Source organism: Lampetra fluviatilis, chromosome 8 (genome assembly GCF_964198595.1).
Source record: "Lampetra fluviatilis chromosome 8, kcLamFluv1.1, whole genome shotgun sequence".
Classification (NCBI taxonomy): Eukaryota; Metazoa; Chordata; class Hyperoartia; order Petromyzontiformes; family Petromyzontidae; genus Lampetra; species Lampetra fluviatilis.
The window spans coordinates 11,994,126-12,020,552 of NC_136282.1; the positions used below are offsets into that span (position 1 = coordinate 11,994,126).

The window sequence follows — 26,427 nt, forward strand, 5'->3', positions numbered from 1 at the left end:
GCTATATGTACGCATTAATGTTGTCAGTTTATGGTTTTGATGCTATGTGTACGAAGGATCGGAGTGCCGTCGTGTGCAATCTATGAGATGATTGCTCGTTGGTCGTCCGGCCGACTGGTCTGCGAGAAAACTCTTTTATTGGGGGTGTAACATTGCCGTGGATTCGCCCATTTGCAAAAAAAAATCCATTCTTATTCTCGCTAAGCATGCGTCTGATTTGTGCGCATAAGGAATCATTATTTTCGATGTGCGCACCTCGTGTGTGGAATGGGCTCGTGTTCAGCCCCGCCTGCCACCTGATGCTGCTACATCATAAACTACGGATGGGAGAAAAAAACCCTAAATATTCTTGAATCGATTTACCACCCACAATTGGTGATATTTCATCAAATCCGAGAGGCAAATCATTAGAGGCTATTTATCACCGTTTGCTTTGAAAGTTTTCCCAAGCTGTGCGTTAATGTCTGCAAATGCTATTTTTTACTTGTTAATGTTCTCCAAAGTCACGGTAAACGGTACAGAGCGGGATATAAAGACACTTTGTTGTGCGGTAGTTCCGCAAATTTGGCAACCGCACAGCCAACGTTTCCAAATCGTCCCAATAACACACACGTTAGGGTACCAACTCGAAAGCAGTTATCCATCGTTTTCTTTTTACGCGTCAAATTTTTTTAATCGGTTCAGCGATTGGACAGAAATTGAAAAAGTCGGTTGTGTAGGAGCGCTTCTCCCTTATTAAGAAAGGTAGACAAATGACAGTCCTTATTGCTTGTCATTCTATACCAAAGTAAAAAAAGAAAATCCACATTACTATGATTATACGAATGATTTCCACGTCTTTAAAGTGTACGAAATCTACACCCAATTTTTTTTAACTGCCCTGTGCTTTGACAGGCACGTGTTTGAAACAGACTCACCCATTGTGATTGCAGCATCTTGTTAAGAGTTTGGCGAAAATATTAGAATGCCTTGTCTAACCGATATAGGGTGTGATACAGCACAGTGAGTAGACCCAGTAACTTGGTGAAGGTATTTCAAATTCATGGGAGGGTCCACTCGGGCCCAGTCTACGGCATCGTTAACGTCATTGCCATCTTCATTACCATCAATCACCACCAGCAGCAGCAGCATCAGCATAATTTTTATTATGGATAGAACAACGCGTTCATTAATTCACGAGGTCACAGTGTATGCATCACGTAAAATTGCGTCGGAATTAACCAGTGTGTTTATTTATTTGTGTACATTATGTAACGCGTTCACATCACCCACGCAGCCACCAGAGGTGCTACCTTTCACTGTAATGTTTAAATAATCTAATCGTGATCATAAGAATCAGCATTGGAGTTGGGGGAGGGGGGAGATGATTCTTTCCTCTCCAAATTTGTACGATTATATCCTTGGGGAGCGGTCGGTATAAGGAGCTCCATGAAGGACACGTCTGTCACCCGCCATGGAAACGTGGAATGTTTTACCAACGGCTTAAAACAGCAGAGGAGAGCACCAACATTCATTTGAACATCGGTTTGGCCTCTGTGACTTTGTCACTTTTGTCCGACCAGGACGTGAGGCTGCTTTGCATGAAACGACACAGCAGGTTTAAGCTTAGATGTGACTCCCTCGTTGATCTCGTCAAGAAGATCAAAAACCATCACGTGGACTCCGGTCATCCTGGCCATCGAACAAAGACGGTCACTGCATCGCGCGCTTTCAGATGCGCTTCTGCGGCCAATTGGAGCGCTCTTCCTTCAGACATTAGGAAGCCACTGGAGCATATGCACTTTTAAATCTAGATTGAAAATTCATTTCTTATTCTTTGTGTCTTTCGGCAAAGTCACCTACATGGTTCAAAGAAAATAACAAAAAACTACGACGTTTCGATCGATGTGTTGTGATTGAAACGTCGTGGTTTTTTTGTTATTTTCTTTGAACCATCTACGTGACTTTACCGAAAGACCCAAAGAATATGAATTCCTGCAGTCACGAAAGCTTTAAGTCAAAAGTTAAACATACATTACTGCCCTTCAATTCGAGTGAAAATCCACGGTGGCAGAGAGGTGACTTAGACAAGTAAACTTTCATCAACATTTATTCCACTCTCCCTCACTCTCTAATGTGTACGGCTATCAGGCGTTGTTTGACATTCTAGGTTTTCTTTGAGGCCTGCTTTAAATGCCTGAGCTCACCCGACCTAGAAAGCTAAAACAAGGATTGCGCCTGGAAAGTGCCTTGGTGGATGGGTGACCACCGTACCTCACGACAGGATGCCAGGCAGTCTGCGGGGTAGCCTGGTGCATTGTGGGCAGCATTGATCAGCGAAATACACTGTTGTGCTGTGCTTCTATCCCCTCACGTATACGCTCCGTGCCCTCACCATAACCAACTACGCTCCCCGCCTTCACCAAGTATCACCGATGAGCGTGGTGAATCTTCTTGGTTCTTTCGGTAAAGTCACGTAGAAGGGAAGTAATAAAATAATAAAAATAAAACATAATAAATTATTAATAATACATTTTTATGTTTTATTTTTATTATTTTATTACTTCCCTTCTACGTGACTTTACCGAAAGAACCAAGAAGATGAATCCCTGCAGTCACGAAAGCTTTAAATCGAGCGTGGTGAAGTACGGTTAAAAAAAAACCCTGTGACGCGCGTGGAGCGAGGACACCCTTAGCCACCCAGCAGAAGTGGAATTCCAAGAATTCAATCATTTGTGCATAAACTTCTCTTGAATTCGTGGAAGGCTTGGAATCGAGATCCCATGGAGACTAGGCCGAGCTTGGCTTCGCGTGGCTCGAGGAAGTGCCGGCGGGCGCTGTCTCCGGATGACGCTGTCCACTCCCGCGCGTCCACGTTCACTCCCCCGCCTCGTTCGCCTCGTTCACCTCGTCCCATAATCCAGCAAGCGGCTGCCGAATTCATAAACGCGTGCGCAGACGGAGCCGTTCCTCTTCATTTCATGCTCCTGTCGTTCGATGTCACCTATCGCTTAAAGTCGCTTTTACGTATTATTATTCTTTTACGTGCCATACTGTACTGTGTTTCATTCGTGCATTGCGTGTTTTTTTAATTGTTTTATTTTTTATCTGTGCGTTGCGTGTTCCTTCTTTGCGAGTGAGCGGCAGCGTGGAGGTGTCGATTAATGTGCCTTTATTTCTGCTTTTCCATGCACGCACCTCATGCCCACTCTGTGTGCTCGGTCAAGTGAGAGCCAGGTGGGTGATGGGGGAAGAACGCACCCCCGGATGTGCCGCTTCCCACTGCCATAGGCATCCGAGCCGACCCCCGCGTGTGCCCATGGTTGGCCTATTAAAGTGCTCGTTAGAGTACAAAGGAGGTGGTGGTAGTGGTGGTAGTTTAAGTGGTGGTGGTGGTAGTGGTGGCGCGGTTAATTGGGAAAGGGGGTGGTGGTCACAGGTGGAGGAGTACGCAAAGGCGGTAGGAGGTTACGCACGGCACGTTAACTGTGAAGCTGTTGGGGCGTCAGATACGAGTCCCACCAGGTGACCGGCATAACCGCGGCACTGCGGGAATGGTCGCCCATTCGGCAAACACGCGAGCGTGAAAGAGACAACGTCCCCACACGCTGCAGCCGCCACAGAAACTCGGCTCTGGTTTTACACGTTTGCCGTGTAAAATCGCGAGCGTGACGATGCGTAACCTCCCATGCTAGAGGCGCCTTCAGATGCCTGTGGTCGGTTGCATGAAACTTAAGTGAAAAATCGTGTAGATCCCTTTCCGAATCTGAATTATAAAGGTAGATTATCACTTAGGGTGGTTTATGCAACTGGCCTCAAAACACCTCCTGGTTAAGGAGCTAAATTCACATCAGATTTTTGGTGAATTTGAGCCGATGTCTTCATTGTCAACGATGGGACAATTCAGCAAGGAGATGCACTTCCTTCGCCGCTTTTGCAAAATGTGAATGTCGCCCTGGGGGTGGCTGGGTCGGTCAGGGGTCAAGGTACTGAGCTGGCACTGCTGAGATCATGGGTTCAAATGAAGATTGTAGCCACCGGTGAATAAACCGGGTTCTCAAATATAGCGAGTCAATGATCTCAGCCCAGTGACTATTGCACGGAAAAACGTTCCGCATTAAATCTTCCTCTGCACTGAATTTGGCGATATTACAGCGCTGAGAATTAAAATATCAATTTCCATTGTCACGAGACGAACATTACTCTCACGTGTGGCAAAAGCAGGTGGAAAAGTGCTGCCCCCTACTTGATGGATCTGAGATCACTTGATGAAGGGGTGGGTCTTGATGAAGGGGTGGGTATGTGAACTGTGCTTCCGTAGGCCATTTTACAACGTGGAGGGTTGCACTTCCCTGCAAGAGATTCGAAATTATTATTCATCCCACCGGATGTCACTCAGAATACAATGGGGATAAAATTGGATAAAGAGACAAAATATATAAAAATTGTGACTCTGGCTCCGAGTTGCAGTTGCACTCCAATAACTCTGAAAGAGGCGGTAAGCACTGTGTCGTAGTTTTGAGGCCAGCAAATGGTACCTAGATGTATTCATGTTGTCAGGAGCACCAGCCTTATTATTCAATGATGCAGAGGAGCTATTACAATACACTGAGTGCTTGGCTTGTGCTTAGGTGTGGGACACTGTTTTTGTTTGCTTGCCGAGTTGTCTATCCAAAGCCCAGCTTGGAATTGGATGCTGTGTAAATGTAACCACCATGTGACCCATTATCATCACCGTAACGGAGCCAATATACAGTGCCGGGGGGTGTGGGCAGTGCTGCATCTCAGCTGTGTTGACCTGGCAACAGGCATCAATCGAATACTGTTCCCCCTGCATGTCACGGCAAAAGCGTCGAATGTAAACTTCGTAACGTGCAAGAGAAAACAAAAACAGGAAACCCACAGTGTGCTCCAATCGAGCGTTGAACATCAACGGTTTGCCTGTTGGCTCTCCGGTGTTTTTTGGGTTGTACCTGCTGCATGTTGTCCAGCACAATGGCCGACATTTCACTCCTCGTGCTGGGAGCTTCTTCGGGAACTGAACGGTGAAGCTCGCGATCTCCCTCGATTGAAATGAAGCTGCCGGCGGTGTTGTTTGATGCAGGCCGGCCGTTGTTCGATCCGAGTTTGATTGCTAGCCTCCGTTTTAGTTCCCGATGAGGCTCCGTTCATGTCACGGTGCCACGTCGGTAATTGCGCCAAAACAACACGTAGCTGTACAACCCAAGATCGTGTCGAACGGCTACACAGGGCAAACTGTGAACGCCTACGCAGTGGAGTTTTTCCTTCGATCGAAATTATTCGTTTTGCCACCGTGTTTTACCTGAACCCCAGGCGTGCAACTGGGGAAAGTGAGGAGCCGCAGCGACCGAGGCCGCCGACCCCGGCTCTGAACCCGGCGGGCGCCGGTGCCGTGGATAGCCCGTCCCTGCGCCGCGTCCTCCGCTGCAACCCGCCGCGGGCGCTGCCGGGCTGCGACGGCGGCGCCCGCTCCGACACGGGGCAACAGCGCGGCGGTGGCGGCACCATCGCGGCCGCGTCCTCCTTCCCCAACATCGCCACCATCTCCTCCTCCGGCGCCACGCCCATCAGCCCCATCAAGGAGCTTCGCTTCTCTCTGCGCTCGCCAGCCAAGACGTCGTACGGTGGCTCCAGGCGGCCGCACCAGCTGCCGCTGGCGGGCGCAGCGGATAGCGTGCCGGTCGCCTCTTCCTACCCCGACCTGTCGCCGTCGGCGAGCCCGTTGCGCGAGTCGGCGTTCCCCTTCCACCAGGCGGACCCGCCCTACGGCGACTCGAGGCGCAGCGCCGTCTCCCCGTCGGCGTCCTCGCCCAGCATCTTGCAGACCGTGGGCTTCACCCCGCCCAGCCCCTCGCAGCCCTACCCGCTGCCGCCGCCGCCACCTCCGCCGCACGAACTGCCCGAAAGCGGCGGCTACTGCGACGTCAGACGGTCGTCCGCCACCACCTTCTTCCCCGCGCCCCCCATGTCCCCGACGCCGGCGCTCGCCCAGCTCTCGGTGCTCTGCCCGCTGAGCCCGCGCTCGCGGGAGAACCGGCTCGCCGGCGTCGGCGGCGGTACCGGCGGCGGAGCGGGCAGCATGCGCAGCCGCTCGGTGTCGCCGTGCCCCGGGCGGTCGCCGTACCGCGCCCTCGCCACGCGCGACCCCAGCCTCTCGCCGCGGCACTCGCCCTACCGTACGCCCAGCCCGTCGCGGGTGCCCTCCGCGCGCCGGCCGCTCTCGCCCGGCACGCCGCTGCAGGACGCCGCCCTCATGCCCTCCTGGCCGCCCCTGCCCTCGGACAGGCCATTCACGCGCAAGCCCCTGCACCTGTGGACCAAGTACGATGTCGGGGACTGGCTCGAGAGCCTCAACCTGGCCGAGCACCGCGAGAGCTTCCTCGACAACGAGATCGACGGCACCCACCTGCCCGCCCTGCAGAAGGAGGACCTCCTGGAGCTCGGGGTCACTCGGGTCGGCCACCGCATGAACATCGAGCGCGCCCTCCGGATTCTGCTGGACAGATAACCCGGGGCGGGGGGGGGTGGCAGCGTGGCCCGTCTCGCGCGGTTTTGTTGAGAAACGTCGGCCTTGGCTCGAGCCTGTGATCGGCCATCGAAGCAATAACGACGGATTGACGGAGCGGAAACTTCGCGCCCGTCGCCGCAGCGCGTCGCGTCGCCCGAGCACATTTGGACGCGGACGGATCCTCAACGGAGGCCGGAGGAGACGGCGGAGCTGGCAGAGCTGGCGTGCCGAAGCGGGGATCAGCCGTGAAGATTCCTGCGAGGGCGAGTGTAAGGGCGCGAGTGTAAGGGCGCGCACGTAGGACAGGCTTCGGAAATGCGGCACGGCGCAATGCATCTGAATGGGTTTCCAAGAGAGCCTTGGATGTTCGGCTTGGGCCTGAAGACGTTGCTTTAAATAGAAATTGCGTTTGAAATCGCAAAGAATATCGACGTGGGGAATTTCGACGGGAACTTGTCGTTATTTTGATCTGCTGCTAATAACGGAGAAGATGCTTAAGGAAATCGCCGTCAGGATGGACGACTTTGTGGGGGGAAGTGGGGGGTTCCCCCCCTCTCCCCCCCGCTTAATTATAAGTTATCTGAATGAAAGATCAACTTCGATATGAAGACTCTCATTTGGTACGGTAATTATTGTACGGACCTGCGCTGTCGTGGCAGGTTTGGGGTTCCCATTTAGAATGCACGCGCGGACACACGCGCACACGCGCACACGCGACGCAAGTTTCGGACACCGTTCGATCCGAGCATTTTCAGGGTCACCCACGCGGGAGTGACGACTCGCCTACATTGCAGGCGCTGCAGTCCCACCTATCCCACCCCCCTCACCCTCTGTGACAAACGCAGCCCACAGCTTCATGCCAATGCCAATCTCAATAGGGCTACAACTGAAAACAAGAGAGGACCGGCATAAGCTTAACTGCACGCTTTGTTTTTTAAATGTTTACGGTTGTTATTTTTTAAAAATAAACCACAGCAACAAAAATGAGATTATTGAATAAGTCAACGACAAGCAGATATAAATCCAAAACGAGCCGTCCACTGGGGACCCTGAGTGTGAACTCGCTGGCGCATCGTGCTGTTTGTTTGCTGTTGTTGTTGTTGTGTTGAGACGGCTCGTGGACGTTTGTTATATTGATCACAGCAGGTGCTCGCATGCGTCCGGTGAAGGGAAAGGGCAAGCGTTGAGATGCGACGATGAAACTGCGGCACTCGGATCGTATCGCGGTTTGGACGAAAAAAACAACGCTTTCCGCAGACGGCAGGTCGGCGGCCATGCCACATTTATACGAAAGCTATCAAATCAAACTCAAAGTTGAACGCAGTCGAAATGATGTGAGGGAGCGAGAGAAATAAAAAAATCTCCCAATTAACACGGCTAAAAAAAGGACTCTTGCACATCTGCTGCGATGGTGGTGTGAAAGGCACAGGGATTCGGTCGCGAAAAGTGTCACTTTGGGAGCGCTCTTCGGAACAGGGTGTCGATTATCGAATGCCGAGTCTGCTCCCAGCGAGAGAGAGAGAATATAAATATAACTGCGTTAATCAATCCCATTCAACGTAAAGTCAAATCGACAAGCATTCACGGCGGAGTACGGCGGTGTGCGGCGGTGGGGTTGGGATTGTTTTCGTTCGTCTGTTCATTATCAAGAGTGTGCAAAACGTGGTTGTGCCCGTCCGGATTGATATGGCAGCTATTGACAGGGCGGAGTGGCAGCGCCCAACGCGGCGCCTCGCATTTAAAGCGACTGCGCCCCATCGCAAGCCTCGTTGGCGCGGCATTCTTAGGGCGCTGGGGTGGGCGGGCGGGCGGGCAGTTGCCGAACGTGCCGAGCCGATGTGATAGTACAGGCTCCTGTCAGCCGACAATTTAGGCGAGGGGTAAACGGGTTGGATTAAGGCGCAGCCGTCCGCGTTAGAAGCACTGCTCCAAATTTGATTTCCCCCCCCGCCGCCACACACACACCTGTCCGTCGTGATGCGGTCACCGCGCGGCCCGTCCACGTTCAAACGTCCGCGCGCCGCCCGCCTCGTTTGTGCGCGTGGACACGCGCCTCGTTTTGAGCGCCGACGCGTAAAAAAATAAACCTCCTTTTGGAGGCCGTCAGCATTCGAGTCGATTTTAAACGGTTTCGTACTCGCAAACGTCACGCGGCATGTTGATCATGTGCGGCCCGGTGGCAGCGCTGCGGAGGGGCAGCGCACGTAAGATAAGGGACTTATCTTAAGAAGCATTGAACGGCTTTTTTTGTTGTTTCCTCTTGATGTTGAGCATCAATCTGTATAAAGCCCTTGTAAATTTTAATTATCTTTGCTGGAAGTGGGGGGAAGGCCGGGGGCGGGGGGGCGCAGATACAGGACCAACTTCGTTTGAAACAAAGAGGGGGATATGTCGATGAAGGTTTGGCCCTAAAAGCTATAATAAGAGTGTCAAATGTTGCGTATTAATATTATCAGCACAAATGTACCATGGATTTTATATGCTTATATTTTCACTATTATCGTCGTCGTCATCATCATATTTTATTGTGATTCTATTTTCTTTGGGAATAGTCCAGAGTGTGATTATCAGATCGTTCTTTCGGAACATTTTATGAAGTGGAATAGCTCTACGGTGCATTAATACATGCAAGTGGAGACAATGGAGACGTTGTGGTTCAATTGAAAGTAGTATCAAGAAATACGAAACATCTCTGGATTCTACCCCCAGCCCACAGTACTAGCTGTGGTAGCATCTGAAACCTGTATTTGGGTTCTGCACTGGCTTAGTCATTGCATTGAACCACCTAATCGGCAATGGGTCAGGACACGCAACCGCAGACCGTAGGGGTGGAATGATACATTAAAAAAATGAAATCGCAGTGAATAGCAAATGAAATCGATGCAGCGGCGACGCAAGTCAATTCTCAAACCCAAGATTCTACGCATTTATCACGTGTGAGATTCAATATTGAAGGAGTGAATAGTTCCACTCCTACCACATCACCTAATTTCCCGTTATCCGACGTTGCTCGTGCAGGATTTTTGTCCTTGTAGAGGACGGGACGGGGGAAGTTTTTATTTACGTGTGACATATCTGCCCAGACTAACCCTTCCAGGAAGAGGCCTGGCACTTTGTTGAATTAAAACCGTCACTGGTTCATACATTGTCATCAGTGTTTACTCAATATTATTGGGGCTACAGAACTTGTTTGTTTCATGTACCTCTCCTTTTTATTTAAATATTAGATATATTACTGAACCACTGACCACAACAAAATACATTCCACACGCGTGTTTTTTATTACCTATATTATTTATTTTCAAAGTTGATTTTTTTTTGACAGTCTCTGGAAGTGTATTTCTCATGGACTGTGGCGGTTTCGCATGCCTTGAACCTGGCCACTCGTAAAGACTGTTTCATCGTTGTAAAGACACAAACCCGTTGGCTACGATGTGTGGCGCACGTCGCGATCACCCTTGCATTTGGTGTGGCCCGAAAGAAACGACCAGCTCCTCTCCGGTGCAACACAAACGGTCGGCCCGCTGTGCTTCAAGGGCATCGGCCATGGCTGTTACTGGTGTTCCCCGCCGCCATCACAGAAAAGCGTCCTCTGTCGCTCATTGTCAGCTGTCGGGAACAGACGCGTGTTCTCTTCTGTTCCGTCAATCCCGACAGAATTTCCTCGCTGCACCCGAGACCATTGACAAAGGGGGGCCTTGAAGTCTGCGGAGCACAGCTACAGCCATGGGCTGAACAAGTGTCACCACTCGGAACACCAAGGGTGGCTTATATTGCTAGCTTTATATTTGGGTAACCATACGTTGTTTGACATATTTACGTATTTCGAGTTTTTTTTTTAAACAGAAGCTATTGTAGATGACACAACCAGGGTTGTAGGCACATATCAATAGATTAAATGTGTGCGAACTGGTGTGAGGTTTGGCAGCTGAAAAAAAAAACCCCACCCCGTATGTTTGATACTGTGTCTGGGTTTACCTTCACATTTGTAAAATGTACTATCCTTCTTTTCAGTGTCCAGTGGGACGGGAACACCTCTTTTTCTGATGATGAGAATTAGAAATACTGCACGGCCGGTACTTTGACATCAAAGCTGTACATTTGTAAATATGCGGAGAGCCAAAAGGCATGCCATGTGTGTTTGGGTTTTGAATCTGCCCGTGCAGTGAATTGAAATGTCTCATCATCAATGCAAAGGCATTTTTTTCCTTTTCCCTGCACAAGCAGGTTGTTACGGAATCAATTATCAGAATTTTTGCGTCATCATACGAATACAGTATTATAGGATTTAATCATGGAAAGTAACTATCATTGGTGAACTTCTGTAAAGTGTACAGGTACATTATATTTTATATTTTGTCACAATTGATGCAATTAACCTTTTAAAAAACTATATTCACACAAATAGGACGTGTTATTTTTCTCTTCACTGGTGAATGTATCGAATTCATGTGTACATATTAAGGTTGGAATTAGAAAACATGTATGTTCTTGTCGTTTGGTGGTATACGGTACCACCGTTTCAGTCGGTGCAGGGGGCGCTCCTGGGATTTACGATGGGGTCGCACGCTGCACACTTACGGTCCTGGGTTCGTTTCAAGATTCCCTTGGAACAATCAGGGTCTCCAGAGGGGAGGAGGGTAGATTGGAGAATAAAAGATGGCAATGGCAAATATCTAATTTCGCTTCATGAATGTTAATCCTTTCCAATGCAAAAAAAAAGTCAAAACAAGTTCACAATCCGGGAAACATTTTCTATGAACCTTCACATTTATGGGGGCTGTATTTTATTGTTTACCTGAGGATTGGAGTTGTTTTGCAAAACAGGAAAACCTGCATATGGTACCGTGTATCCCAATACTGCAGAGTTATTTCATGGGCAATTATGCTTACGTTGATGTAACAGACCGGACCGCTTTGCCGGTCAATAACCACCTAACCACAATGCACTCCTCCTTCCTGTACACCACCATTGGGAAAATTCCCACCATCAGCTCACATTTTTCCTTCTGGTTTTGTGGTCCACAGAGATATTTGCTGCTGTAAGGTTGAGTCAAACAAACGTTACAACTGCGTAGGATTTCGCGGATGTGCTGTGTACAGCCCCGCCAGTGTGTTTTCGGGTTGTGCCGCACGTGTTGTTGGCATGATGTCCGACGTTTCACTCCACGTGCTCCGTGCTGCTTCAGGAACTGGATACTCAGCTATTGACTTCTTGAAGAAGCTCGCAGCACTCGCAGTGGCACGTTGGGCATCACGCTGAACAACGACACGGTACAACCGACAAACACATCGGAGGACCTCACTTTTACATTCTCTATCCGCCCACAATTGCCTCAAAATGGAAACTATCATATGCTGCCATGGCCAGCCCAGGGGCAGCATGTCGTTGTCCAAGTGCTGGAGTTTTTTTTTCTTCCACCGGAGTGATTAAAACTCGCGTGCTGTGCAGTGGGAATGAAGGGCGGATACAAAAGGCCACCCTGGCGTTCATTTATTTTGCATCGGCTCCCTTACAGAGGGCCCACCGCACAGAGTTCACTGGAGTTCTGAGTGGCGATTGTCTCATTTATTATGGAGACATCTCCTGGGGATGTTCTCTTTTTGTGTTACTCACGTTGTGGTCCAGGTATGTTTCATCTAATATATCTTGCCTTTTTTATCCTGCTAGGAGTTGGAATTTTAAATGTTTCTTCCCCTGTACTATCACTCACTGCTCATAGTTTCGTTGAAATAAAAGGAGGCTACATTTAAACATCAATTGTTGGCGACGTTTGTTTTTGCACGGCAACAGGCATTGTCAAATATGTCACATGTCATGATCATTACGTGACCCACGTGGCCATAACATACAGCACAATATATCGTCTTCATTAAGCATCATGCTTGGAATTACAACAGGAGGAACACAGATTAGAGAACATAAGCATGTTAGAGACATCATTTTTACTTAAGTGTGTTGGAGTAGAACCCATCGCTAAAAGGGGATGCTGCCCGGTGTTGGCAACTAATGGCAGGGTAGCAACCGATGTTGGAAACAAGCCCGAGAGGACAATCACTGCAGAGAGATCTCGTGTGCAAGGTGTTATGCGGATTGTTGCAATGCAAGACCATGAGACTGCCACTGCTTGGAGGTCTCCATCCGGATGATGATGTTGATGATGCAATGCATCCACGTCTCGAGACGCTGCAGAAATAGGTGGCATGTGCATATTGAGAAGGAGAAATTAGGCAAAAGTATGGTGATGGGTGTGACTGAATATGCTTAATAGGGAAGGGAAAATCAATTATAGGCAGAGGTACTGGAGTCTATTGCTTACAAGCATACGGTGGATAACACATTTTGGAAACTCCAAAACCTACGAGGCTTATTGAGGTGTCAGATCACGGCGTAGCAAATGGATTCTTGAAACCATCTGTGCAGAGCTTTTAAGCGTTATCTCCTCGCATGCGTGGGTTTTCTCCATTTACTCCGGGGTTCCTTCCACATGCAAGAGACCTCCCGTCATACAGTGGTTGACTGGAGGCATTCAGAAGAAGGCCTTGGTACTGGAGTGGAGATCCCATAAGAAGTCTTAGAGGGGAAAGCGGTGGGCAGTGGCGAGTCCATGGAAGATGAAAAAATTGAAATTGGCGCGAGTGCTCTCGGAGTTGAGCCTGGTTTAAGATTTCAGCCCATGGATGTTGGTACAACAGGTGCGTGGTTTTGTTAGCGGGTGTTCGTGATTAAGCCTGCCAATGGCACTCTGGATCATCTGGAGTTTTGGACTCCCGTAAGAAGATTATTTGAATACATGACTTGTCTCGCGGAACATCTAACAAGGCAGAAGGAACAGCTCTTGCTTGTGCAGAATTAAATCTTTCACGTCACCAAGGTAAGAACATCCGTCATATACAAACTGCTTATGGGTTGCTGTGGAGAATGACATGTTCAAATGATCAAGATTAGCACGGTTGGTTATGTACGGTGAGAAAGAAGTTCAAAATACATATACAGTAGAATCGATTATCCGCGCTAATGACGGGGAGGACGGCCGCGGATAATTCAAAGTTGCGGATAATCCAAAAATATAACCATTTTCCCCGGATCTCTATGCCAAAAACCACTAATATAGCTATAAATGGTGTTCAAGTTAAGAAAATGTAATGAACAAAACAAGAATGTGTAAGGAATAATCGACCAATCGATGTGCGTGCTCAGTGAAAACGACACTTTCCTGCTCCCGCGTAGAAGACTCTGCCCACTAATTGGACAGCAGAGCCACGCCAATCAACATCAAACGCCGCCCACTGTTGTAAAGATATGGCAACTACTGTACTGTAGGGGCGATCACGTGGATTTCGGATATATTTGCTCGGTTTTAAACACGTGACTTGTAGTAAACATGTCCAATAATAATAATGTAAAACTGCTTTTAGATTCTTAATTTCGGCTTAAGGGAAAATCAATGAGTTATTAGTTTATGTTAATCTCGGGTGCGTGGTTAATCTGCAAGTCGGATAGATCACTCGCGGATAATCGAATCTATAAATATAACTCAGGAGACCTGGACACCAGTTCCGGATTAAGCTAGTGCAGGGCCTGTAGTATATGTTATAAAGGGGCTCTAAATAAAATAAAAACACAAATATTAAAACACACATTTTTTTACTTGCACAGTAAAGTCATTTATGTTTTCATTTGCTATACAGCCAGATAATACGACAAATCGCTAACCTTAAACACCCAGTCGTTCGTAAAAAAAATAAGGCAGTATAGTACTATAGTAATAGAGCAAGTGCAGAATCACTGAACCGGAATTAATAGCTTGAAAGTGCGTAGCATATGCTACTTTTGCTACTCAGATAATCCGGCACTGCTTGCAAGTTACCTGGGTCACCAAAATCACAAAAGCAAAACAAATTCCGCATAAAAGCTCACAAGCAGAACTCCGTTTTGTTTCCATATGCGCACACACACACGTTAAAAACTATCACTGTTCATCTGCCTTGCATACTAATAATCCAGCAACGTGGTAAGTTTTACTGGGCTTTGCAATGGCTCTAGAATGGGACAGCACCCTCTAGTGGTGAGCTTACATCTGTATTTTAGAGACAGGCGTTCCTCGATGGCTTGCTTGACATCTGGAGTGGTTCGCTTTAACCGGTATTAAAGTAACGCATCTGGAGACAATTTAGTATTAAGGTGTTTATGGAACCATCCGCGTGTTTTTGCAGGGGTCACACAAAATGTAATAGTTTCATGGTCAAGTGCACGTAAGTGACCCATACCCCCCATGTATGGGAATATACAACAATCAGAACTAGTTTAACACGGAGGCTTTCACAACCAACCGACTATAATCACCCAGGAATGTCCTTAACGCTCGTGACGTCATTCCACATCGACCAGCCCCCCTAATTAATATTCATGAGCAGGTGACGTCCTTCAAATGGACACCCCTCCCACCCCTCATTAATAATCATGAGCGGGTGACATCACTCAATATGGAGTATTCCCCCCCTCATTCATAATCATGAACAGGTTACGTCCTCCACATGGATCCCCCCGCCATTCATAATAATTAGCGGGTGACGTCACTCCACATGGGGAAGGGGGGGGGGCGAGGCGCCTCCTCCCCCCCTCCTCTGCGTCAATTTACAACCCTCACTACAAAGGCAGAACCTTCACGTCATCACGTGATCTCCGTAACGCTGTTGAGACATCAATTTTAAAAGGACGTCGTGATGAACAAAGGATTATACCATTTAAAATGAAATATGTCCGTGTCACCGCGCCCTTACAAATTGCACACGAATTGAGGCAATGGATATATATCACGTCGCGCTCTGCTTTTCGCTTGCAAGTTTCTGATATACTGCAATACACCCGTCGTTGGACGGGCAAAAGGCTAGTCCATAATATCGGGGTTTTTTTGGTTGTAGATGTTGTGGATTTGCTCTCCAACACACCGGTGTTGCTGTACTAGCAACGAATTGGTATGTTCTGTTTACGTGACAAATCTTACTAATTGGCTGTGTCGGGTGGTGATCTAACCCACTATTATGGAATCAGAACCAGGGTAAAGGCCACTTTAAAGAGGTGAGCTTTCAAATGCACACTTAAACACATCCTGATTGACTCATGAGCAAAGCGTTGTTCCACAGCTTGGGAGCTGCACTGGCAGAAGCCCGATCAACCAAGGTGATTAAGTCTTGACAACGGAGAACTCGGAAGAAGGCGATCCTGAGATCTCGGGGGCCTCGTTGGCGTCTAGAGATGGATCAGTTCCTGTCAATATTGTAGGAAGGCCAATTCCTCGAAAACGCCTATCATACTGGGTGACCCTGATGTATTGTGACCCCAATTAATTGATACTCTTAGGTTTTTTCGGTAAAGTCACGTAGGTCAAAATAAATAATAAAAAGAGGACGCTTGCGTTGCGCCCGAAACGTGATTTATTATTTTATTTCTATTATTTCTTTTTATTATTTATTTTTACCTACGTGACTTTACCGAAAAAACCTAAGAGTATTAATCTTGCAGCCACGAAAGCTTCAAATCCACAATTAATTGACCCACCGCAACATTATTTTCCTTTGCATTTTTATTTCTATTTTTTAAATGTTTTCGATAATTAAATGGCGGTCACAAGACATATGGACCACATTTTAATCCAGCGTTCTTAACAAGTGTTTTTTTTATTTGTACTTGTGCACCACTACCAACGCAACACCAAATAAATTGTGAATTAAGTAACACAGCGCTGTAATCTTTTGTAAAACGACGAGCCTGCAGCAACGTTGGTGATAGAGCTTCGCTTTTCGCGTGTACACTTTGACCACCGCAGGCTTCCGTCACACGTGGCGCCCAGTAAGGCAATGCGCGCACCGCTTATCCGCGCCGGGGAATGTAAACGACTGTGCTGATGCCGAGTGGGAATTGTAATCATGATTGGTTCGACTGACAGCGGTACAGTTAGATATAATCCCATTGGGATCGAGTCTTGCCTCTCATCATTGGGACATTTAACCACTGGGCGCGATCGTGATTATCAGCGTTGGGAGATACAAAAAAATGCGTGACGAGTTAGACCTATCAGGACGAGAAAACGGAATCGCATGAGCATCCTTTACCTATTCTTTGGGTCTTTCAGGGGTATTTAAACACGTGTCTTATATGTGTAGGTGTGAGGAATTGTAAGCGTTATGTGACCAGGCGATGTTTATCATAACTGGCGAGTTCAAAACACGCGGGGAGTAGTGCGACACGTACGAGTGTCTCAGATCAATATTCACAATTTCAGATCGTCATTGGGATATTTAAAGCACGTGATCATGCGCCTCGCTCATCAGCGCTAGGAAATACAAACGGGTGTGGGGAGCCCACACTTATCCGCATTGCGAAATCCAAACGGGCCTGACGAGCCCGCGCTTATCCGCATTGCGAAATCCAAATGCGCGTGACGAGCCCACGCTTATCTGCATTGCGAATACCAAACGCGCGTAAAGAGCCCACGCTTATCCGCATTGCGAAATACAAACGCACTTGAGGAGCCAACGCTTATCCGCATTGCGAAATACAAACGCATTTGCCGAGCCCACGCTTATCCGCATTGCGAAATCCAAATACGCGTGAGGAGCCCACGCTTATCCGCATTGCGAAATCCAAACGCGTGAGGAGCCCACGCTTATCCGCATTGCGAAATCCAAACACGTGGCGCCGTGAGTTTTGGGTCCACCCCCTGCCTCGTGTTTGGCCCCTCGCGTCTCGCCGACGCCACCACCGCCTCCTCTTTCTTCTTCTTCGCTCTCGGCTCCCCTCAGCGTGAGCCAGGGCCGAAGATGAGCAGCCAGATCACCTGCCTCGCCTGGGTGAGGCGAGGGGTCGCCAAAGAAACGCCGGACAAGGTGAGAGATCGGATGCGTGCGGCAACTACACGTGGCTTGCTCCCGTGTCTCATCAGTCTCGTCCCCGTGTCTCCCGTGTCCCCGTGTCTCCTCAGTCGTGTCCCTGTGTCTCACTCATTCTCCTCCCCGTGTCTCAGTCTCCTCCCCGTGTCTCAGTCTCGTCCCCGTGTCTCCCGTGTCTCCTCAGTCGTGTCCCCGTGTCTCAGTCTCCTCCCCGTGTCTCAGTCTCCTCCCCGTGTCTCAGTCTCGTCCCCGTGTCTCAGTCTCGTCCCCGTGTCTCAGTCTCGTCACTTCAGTTTCCCGTGTCCCTGTGTCTTCAAAGTCGTGTCCCTGTGTCTCAGTAGTGTCTCTGTATCTCTGCGTCTCCTCAGTCTTGTATCTGTGTCTCCCATGTCTCTGTGTCAAGTTTCGGATTCTCCGGTTTCCTCCCATAGACAAAATATATATTTTTAAAATGTCACCAATAATGACCAACCACCAAAATGCTGAAAAAGTTCAGTTCAAATGATTCAATTGGGATTGCACGTAGCAACATTGCCCCCTACTGCGAAAGCTTTCAGGAACCTCCTAAAAGGGAGATTTAACCAAGCACATGCAATTAGCACGGTTGGCTACGTACGGTGCGAAAAAAGTTCAACATACACGTACATACATAGTTGTTACGTGACAAACACCAATCTCATAGAAGTGTGTGGAAAGTGCGCCCCCTGTTGTGTAAAGAGAACTGAATTCACCATCATCGTGTTTTATGCCACTGATTGACCCTCTGGGTCTCCCTCCAAACCTTGCCTCAATATGTCCAACTCGCTCCACACCCGGACTTCTGGTCCCCTTAAACTTGCTCCTTTTTAAACAAAACAAATAAGAAATGTTCTCCTCGTCTGGTTATCCCCTCTCCAATTATTTAACCAATGGATTGCTTTTTGATTTAAAGCTTTCGTGAATGCAGGGATTAATATTCTTGGTTCTTTCGGTAAAGTCACGTAGAAGGGAAATAATAAAATAATATTAATATAAAACAATACAAATTATCACGACGTTTCGACTGCAACACAAGCAATCATTATCAGGCGTGAAATCCACAGAAAGGTTACGTGACGAATTGGATAACAATGTTTAGGGAGAATGTTGCCACGTGTGTTGCTGGACGGGAGGTGATGGGCATGGCTTGGTGACATCGCCAACCGCGTCACATTGGTGGGGGGGGGGGGGTTTCCTGCCTTCGGAAAGAAAGATGTCTGGGTGACCGCCAATTTATAAGAGCAGAGAAATGTGCTGAGAAAAAGTTATAATTTTAAATTGATCTATCGACAATATCATCATCCCATCTGTACTTTTTTTACAGGCCCTCATGCCTCCTTGCTGCTCTAGTTCAATCTGCCTCACTTAACCTTGCCTCGTCTGCACTGTGACATCTCTCGCAAGGTGGAGCTTAACCCCAACGAACTCAAAAGTCTCATTGAAGATGCACGCGAGAAAGCCAAGTAAGCCGAGCTGCCATGGTTACAGGAATAATTGGGCTGCCATCCAGCGATGGATAAAGAATGGCTACTGTATATAATTATTATTTCCACTATTTTGTTAATCCACTGGTGGACGAAAGCCTCCCTACATTGTGGAGCACACTACACCAGACTGCTGAACATGAGTTGGTTCCCAGGACCAGTTTCAGATATCACTCGCCGCTAATGTGAGCTGTGGCAGAGAATAAAACGGAAGTACGCTGGGTTATAAACAGTGCGCTCACCACAGCGCCATCGCTCCCTCTGGAAGTATATGTAACCCCCTGAAATTCAGGAATACGCTTAAAAGAGACCCCCCCCCCCGTGGAGGTTGATTCCACGACAGGACCCCCACAACACAATATGTCACCAAAACACGACGCGTATCTTTCTGCCAGTAGAGCCAACAAGCACACATCTATCTGAAGCTCCCTATCTCGCCTGAAGTTCCCTACCTCGCCTTCAAGCAGTGTCTGTGTATTACACTTTTGTAAGCATCAAATCTTTATTTTAAACGGCACCAGCTGTGTTTGGGGAATCTGGACATCAAGACAATTTGCTTATGTAATTAATGTTCATAGTGATATAATTACCCAGGAATAAGACATCAACTGAAGCGTAATAATTGTTGCCACTTATTTTCACTGTAATTGTGGGCAGTTGTGAGTCTGGTTATCTGTTTGAGTCTATGGGTATTTTCCTCTGCCTATTACATACTGCCTCTACAAAATATACCCGGCCACTGCTAAATATTGAAATGCGGTTGCATTAAGATGCTACATAAATCCACTTTGTGTAAACACGTAGGTTTTCACAGCAAATATGATTTATAATTCATTTTTTTGTAAGGCCACTTAATGATCCTACCAAATTTGTGTCATTAAGACTGTCTATCACCTGACATGGCCCAACTAAATTAACTGTCCTATTGCATTGCATTTTTGGCTTAAGTATGTATGTTGAACTCATTTCACAGCATTCATAGCCAACTGTGCTAATCGGAGGTGCGGGGGAAGGACAACAAACTAAACACAAAGCAGTTCTAAAGAAACGAGTTTTAAATTTAAAAGTGCATAGCTCCAGTGGCTTTATAATATCGGAAGGAAGAGCATCTGAAAGCACGTGATGCAGTGACAGTCTTTGTTCGATTGAAGCCAAAAGCGGTTGCGAGGATGAGATCGGCAAGGTCTTGTGGTTCATTTGTGGCAAGCACTTTGTGTACGAGTGAGTGCGGGTGCTGTATGCGGTGCAGTGCAGACATTATTTTCGCTACAGGAGTGAGGGCCTGGACGTGGACGGCATCGAAGAGGATGCAGCAGCAGAGGAGGAGGAGGAGACGCAGGACGTGAGTCAGGCGGCAGCAGATGGCGCCCGAGCAACTGCACGGGCGCAGAGAGAGACTGATGAGCTCGCCGAGTATCGGCTGGACGAGTACGACAACGACGAAGGTTGAGCGCTCACACGAGACGCGCTTGGGGGAGACGTTCACACATCTCACCCAATCGGGATTCCAATTAATGACGTCCCATTTCACCGCTCCGCGCTTCTTTGCGTACTTCTCAAAATTAGCTAAATTTTCATCGTCACTTTAATATTTCATTGAATCACCGGGTAAATAATTCCCACTACTCTGGACATTTGTCCTATTCTCTCATTGTCCCGTAACAGAACTATATCTGTGAATGCCATTGTGCACTGAATGCTCTAAATCTTCGCGTTCTGGTGAATCACCAGCAGTGGTTGTGCGACGCTTCCGTGCACTTTTTTTATTCGTTCCTTGTGTCTCTGCAAGGGCTCGGGCTGGTTTGCTACCTTCTTGTCTGAGCCAAGTCACATTGATATCGTTCCGTAAAGCCATTATCTCACGTGTGTGCAGGCATTGGCGGCGTGATGGATAGCCTGGCGGGCCTCGCTGTGTATGCCAACAATGACGATGACCCATACATCACCCTCAAAGACACGGTGAGAGCAACCACTGTGGTCAATGACCGACAGATTAACCTTTTCGTGTTCCAAGATGTTTGCAGGTTGCATGGTAGGTACCATTCACCGCTGAATCTCAACTCGCAAGCGGCTAGTGTTAAGTTTATTTAGAGGCATAGCACCACTGTTTTTAAAGACGTACTCACCGCAGAGAACTGTAGTGACACAACCACACTCTGATAGCTGGCGCCAAACTGTACCACGTGCCCTCCCGCATGGCCTTTTACTTCTGACTCTGTTCCGATGACATACGTATACGTACACATGTGTACATGTGTGTACATACGTATGTGTGTACATACGTATGTGTACATGTGTGTACATACGTATGTGTACATGTGTGTACATACGTGTGTGTACATGTGTCTATATATACGTATGTGTACATGTGTGTACATACGTATGTGTACATGTGTGTACATACGTGTATGTACACATACGTCATCGCAGGGAAGGGTTAACAACCCTTTAACTATGTCGCCTCCATCAATATAGCTGATTTTGCTTCCCTAACGTGTCGTTTAGAAGCAGAGTACTATCTGGAGGGTTGCTGCCGAGGTGTAAAGGTTAGCGCGCTTGACTTGCAATCCAGAGGTCACCGATTTGAACTCCCATCCGGGCTGTTTAAATAATGGTGCAAGTTTCTTAAAACCCCCTCTGTCCACTCCACATTACAAATGAATAAACCACAGTCGATCGACAGCTTGCGTGTCGTGGTGTAAGTTGTGGGTAACTCCCAACTCTTCCACGACCTCTGTCTAGCATGATAGAGGAGGCTTAAATAGCCTCTAGAGGAGCTCCCTAATGCTCCCCTCTAGTGGAGGCCCTTTCTGCCAGCAGTACTCCGAGCATGTAATTTACAAAGCTGCATCTTCACATTTCACACTCATCTTTGTTTGCAATTTGAATGAACATCCAGACCTGTCCTTGGATTTTTCTTTGGCGGTGCGTATGTTTGTATGTATGGACGTTGAACTTATTTTGCACTTAGCCAGCCGTGATAATCAGAGTTGCAGGGGGAAGGACAACAAATGAAACACAAAAGCAGTTCTACAGAGCGATGAGCTTTGCATGTGTGGGACACTGCAGGAGGAAGATGAGCAAGAGGACTTCATCATCAAACCATCAGACAACCTGATCGTGACGGGCAGGACTGCCGAAGACTGCTGCAGCCTGGAGATTTACGGTGAGGAGAGAGACAGTGGCAAATGCTGCAGAGTTGACCCGGAGCAGATTGAAGGATTTCTCAAATTCCCGACTAATGTCCGATAAAAAAAATAAAAATGTGAATACATTTGTACATGTAAACATTTTTAATATTATTTGGAAAAGAAGAAAAAAAAACTACAGCCTCTTGGTACTTTAAGTATTTTGGCTCTATTCTTGATTAGAGTTGAATCTAGATATAAGGACACCTTGTAAGCATATTTCACTTCTAATACAATCACACTTCCAGTATAAGCACCTTTGTGGCCTTGCTCCTAAGGGCTGTGTGGCAGACATATATCCTCTACTCCACGTACCAATTGTTGAGTGTTGCGTTGATCGCTCAACCCTAATCTTTGAGCGTTTCTGACGGTGATAAATTGCTGCTAAAAACACATCCGAGGATGTGTTCTCTAAGGGCAGTTATTGTAGGAGTGCTGGGATCAAGATGGACAGACTGTGAAAAAGAGCTTCAATACTCATCGGATTCCTCCAGTCTAAAGATTCTGATTCTGGTTGGAGAGGTTTTTGGAAAATTCTACTTAATAATGAATAGCAGCATACCAATGTGCCTGAAGATAAACGTTTTTAATCGGTGTTTAATGTCAGCTGTGACTTGAATCAGAAAGAGGGACATTGTCAAATAATATGGAACAAAAGTTAAAAGTGTAGAAAAAAACGCGGAGCGGCGTGTGCTTAAAGATCTACGCTGAGAGACGGAGGAACATGTGGCTCAGACAACACACTGGTAAAAAACTTAACAATTTACTTTTAATAAAAGGAAGTGGGCTTAGGCCTCGTCACGTTGCTTTAAGGAATGACGGTCAGAGGTTGAGACTGAGATGAAGCTATATTCTTGGTTCTTTCAATAAAGTCACGTAGAAGGGAAATAATAAAATAATAAAAATTAAACAATAACATTCTCATCATCAGGTGTGGATTTCACACCTGATGATGATTGCTTGTGTTGCAGTCTAAACGTCGTGAGAATTTTTATTGTTTTATATTTATATTATTTTATTATTTCCCTTCTACGTGACTTTACCGAAAGAACCAAGAATATGAATCCCTGCAGTCACGAAAGCTTTAAATCAAGAGATGAAACTATAAAATCGGCCTGTATGCAGGTACTCGATAGCTTGCTGCTTTGCAGGACCAGGAGGGATGACATCGGCTTGGGGGAAGGTCTCCATCCAGCAGTCTGTTTATCATGGCTGAGGATGACGAACATTAAGTGGCTTATCAATCTGTTGTGTTGTCCAGTTTACAACGAAGCGGAAGACTCCCAGTATGTGCATCACGACATGATCCTGCCGGCGTACCCGCTCTGCGCCGAGTGGCTCAACTTTGACCCGAGCCCAGACAGTCGTGTCGGTAAGCCATCGTCACCTGGAGCCCAGTGCTGCACTCCTCATCGCTTCACCAGAAACACCTCCGCATGCGCATTGTGCTGATGTTCCCAAAACAATACTTGGTAATGCAACACCCAATACTCCAGTGCCTCCACTGGCTCCCATTACAGTCCCTGAACAATTTGAACATCAGGCTTACCGTTTTAAAGATGTTCCTTGGTCACGCCCCTCCTACCACTCCCCTCTCATCTCACTTAACTCTCCCTCCTCTCCCCTCTCTTCTCACTCTACTCCCCTCCACGCACTCTCCTACCTCACCCCTCTCATCTCGCTCTACTCCTTTCCATACACGATCCTATGTCTGCCCTCTAATCTTACTCTACTTCCCTCCACGCACTCTCCTACATCACCCCTCTCATCTCGCTCTACTCCTTTCCATACACGATCCTATGTCTGCCCTCTAATCTTACTCTACTCCCCTCCACGCACTCTCCTACCTCACCCTTCTCTTCTCACTCTACTCCCCTCCACGCACTCTCCTACATCACCCCTCTCATCTCACTCTACTCCTTTCCATACACGATCCTATGTCTGCCCTCTAATCTTACTCTACTCCCCTCCACGCACTCTCCTACCTCACCCCTCTCTTCTCACTCTGCTCCCCCCCACATACCCCCTATTCCGTGTCAAGGGCTTTCTGTCGAAGCCACCAGTTAACCTTTGCTCATTTGGAGGTTGTTCATTCGCATCTTATGCCCCCATAGCCTGGAATTCCTTTTCCTCAGCCATCCATGTGTGTGGCTTTCTGCCCCTGTTCAAGGCCAGGCTGAAGAGCTTCACTGTTTTTCTCTGCCTTTTTCCGATGACTCCCTTTCTCTCCCTCTATAAATAAATATGCCCACTGTTTCTATACAGCATCTTGCATTTAGATGCTTTTTAAATACAAGTGATATGTATGTATCTACTTCTTTCACACCATACATTGCCAACCGTGCTAATCGGCGGTGTGGGCGAAGGACAACAAACGAAACGCAAAGCAATTTGTTATTGTAAAGGAAGATGCAGCCAATATCCAAGTGGCTTTTATAAATTTGTACCTAGATTCTGTGTCCCAGGCTGTCCAGCGTGAGTTGAAAGCTTAATCGCAGCACTTTATTGATGTCACAGTGTCAACATGAATGTGCTATAATGGAGGAGCCCTGACTAGAATTAATTATTGAAAATTTCACATTGTGTCGAAAAGTCTAGGACACACAGCGTAAGTATGTTCCTATTAAGATGAGGATTTTCTCTAGAAAGTTAAAGGGTAATTTTTGTTTTGCACGAGTGGTCAATTGGTGCTTTCAGTTTGTCTCTGCTCGCAGCCCTACTGGAATTCAATTAAGTATCTCGCCAAGATAAATCCCAAAGGAAGCGCATTAAGTGGCATGGAGTAAGTTACTGTTGCATTATCGATAGAAAATAATGGATTTTAACATTGTATTCACGTCCTTAATCTATAGTGGGGAACATTGATCAAAACTTGCCTTGGCCCAGTTTTAACCCACGTAACCTGACTGAAATCGCCATACTCGAGTTCCGCAAGCCTGGCAATTTAATAAGTAACATTTGGCAAAAGTTGGTAGTCTGACAGCAGAGTTCTACCCACAAATGTCAAGCCCCCGATGTTAATGGCACCGTCTTTGCTGGCGCCTCCGGCAGGAAATTTCTTGGCGGTCGGGAGCATGAAGCCCACCATCGACGTGTGGGACCTGGATCTCGTCGACGGACTCGAGCCTGTGTTCAGGCTCGGTCGCAAGAAGCCCTCCAAGAAGAAGAAGAAGACAAAAGGCAAAAAGGTGACGAGCCCGTCGCGCGTTTTCCCGCAGCGTGCACGATTTTACGCCTTTGCTCGTTAAGTGAGGAGTCGAGCCGTTTGCGTGAATTCCACTTGGTGGCGCAAGAGACTAACGTTGAGGGTTGACGCAATTTTTTTGATACTACCAGGGAAGGCCCCTCTGAGCTACGTAGCTCTTTTTTGGAAGCGACCTGGCCACAAATGATAGCTCATGACGTGGAAATTTATAGCAGCCAAATACTCTAGACACACGTTTCTAAATGTGGAGGGGAAACCCGGAGGACCCGGAGAAACTTCTACGCGAAAATAGGGAGCGAGAGAAACATTCAAACTCTGAATATACAGGCGTCAGGGTCTGGATCGAACCCACAACCCCCTTGAATACCAGGAAAGGTAGTTAACTTAATTATTACGAGCAATGTCAAGTGCTTCTCATATTGACTGCTGGATGAACACCTCGCCACACCATGTCAGTCATAGAGGTGTTGTTTGACCATACTTCACCATGCTGGTCAGTGTGGATTGGTGAATGGTGGTGGTCCAGGACCGGTTACGGCATCCCTCGCCATTTACCGTGTCCAGGAATCAAACTTGGCTCGCCTGGTTCATATAGCGCAGTGCCCTAACGACTGTATGCCCCCCCTCCACCCACCTAATTTACCTTCCCTTAAACATTGGCATTTTTCAGAAGGCTGCTTCGGATGGAGATTCCGAAACGACATCGGAGGGACACACAGACGCCGTGCTCGACCTTTCCTGGAACCACAACGCAAGGTAAGCGCACGCAGACCTCCCATGCCCGGCGAGTCATCCAGGCCCGTGTTTTCCGACCACTCTGGAAGCGTGGACCACTGCCAACCCATCTAAATGATTTCAAGGACCACCCCGCACCGATAACGCGTTGTACGATTTCCGTAAACTGTGCCATCAATCGGCAGATTAAGATAACTTGTCTTGATGAGACACGTATCACATTTATATACATGTGCAGTGGGCAGTAAAAAAGAATGCAGAAAATAAATTGTAGCACCTGCCCACGGTTCCTTGGATTACTTTTCACGAGCCTTGCGGGACCACCAGTTGTCCGAGGACCACAGGTTGGGAACCGCTAGCCCAGATGACGATTTACTTCCGACGGCAGGCATCCCC

General features: G+C 47.6%; 2 protein-coding genes across 9 annotated transcripts in view; both read left to right on the top strand.

Annotated features, from left to right (window-relative positions):
- The window catches only part of LOC144933883 (SH3 and multiple ankyrin repeat domains protein 2-like), a 140,999-nt gene extending 128,747 nt beyond the window's left edge, over positions 1-12,252 (top strand). For all 7 annotated transcript variants that reach the window (XM_078859158.1, XM_078859161.1, XM_078859160.1 and 4 more), the window contains 2 exons: positions 5,314-8,298; positions 8,359-12,252. In XM_078859158.1, the coding sequence (XP_078715284.1) occupies positions 5,314-6,508 (1,195 nt within the window). In that variant the 3' untranslated portion in view covers positions 6,509-8,298; positions 8,359-12,252. The remainder of the gene's footprint in view (positions 1-5,313; positions 8,299-8,358) is intronic.
- Positions 12,253-17,181: 4,929 nt separating this feature from the next.
- PWP1 (PWP1 homolog, endonuclein) overlaps positions 17,182-26,427 on the top strand; it is a 42,849-nt gene continuing 33,603 nt past the window's right edge. Inside the window, exons 1-8 of one of the 2 annotated variants that reach the window (XM_078859168.1) lie at positions 17,182-17,398; positions 18,824-18,882; positions 20,176-20,348; positions 20,777-20,862; positions 21,973-22,069; positions 23,353-23,463; positions 25,143-25,279; positions 25,967-26,052. In XM_078859168.1, coding sequence (XP_078715294.1) covers positions 17,333-17,398; positions 18,824-18,882; positions 20,176-20,348; positions 20,777-20,862; positions 21,973-22,069; positions 23,353-23,463; positions 25,143-25,279; positions 25,967-26,052 — 815 coding nt within the window. In that variant the 5' untranslated portion in view covers positions 17,182-17,332. The remainder of the gene's footprint in view (positions 17,399-18,823; positions 18,883-20,175; positions 20,349-20,776; positions 20,863-21,972; positions 22,070-23,352; positions 23,464-25,142; positions 25,280-25,966; positions 26,053-26,427) is intronic. The other variant, XM_078859169.1, reaches the window with a different exon arrangement.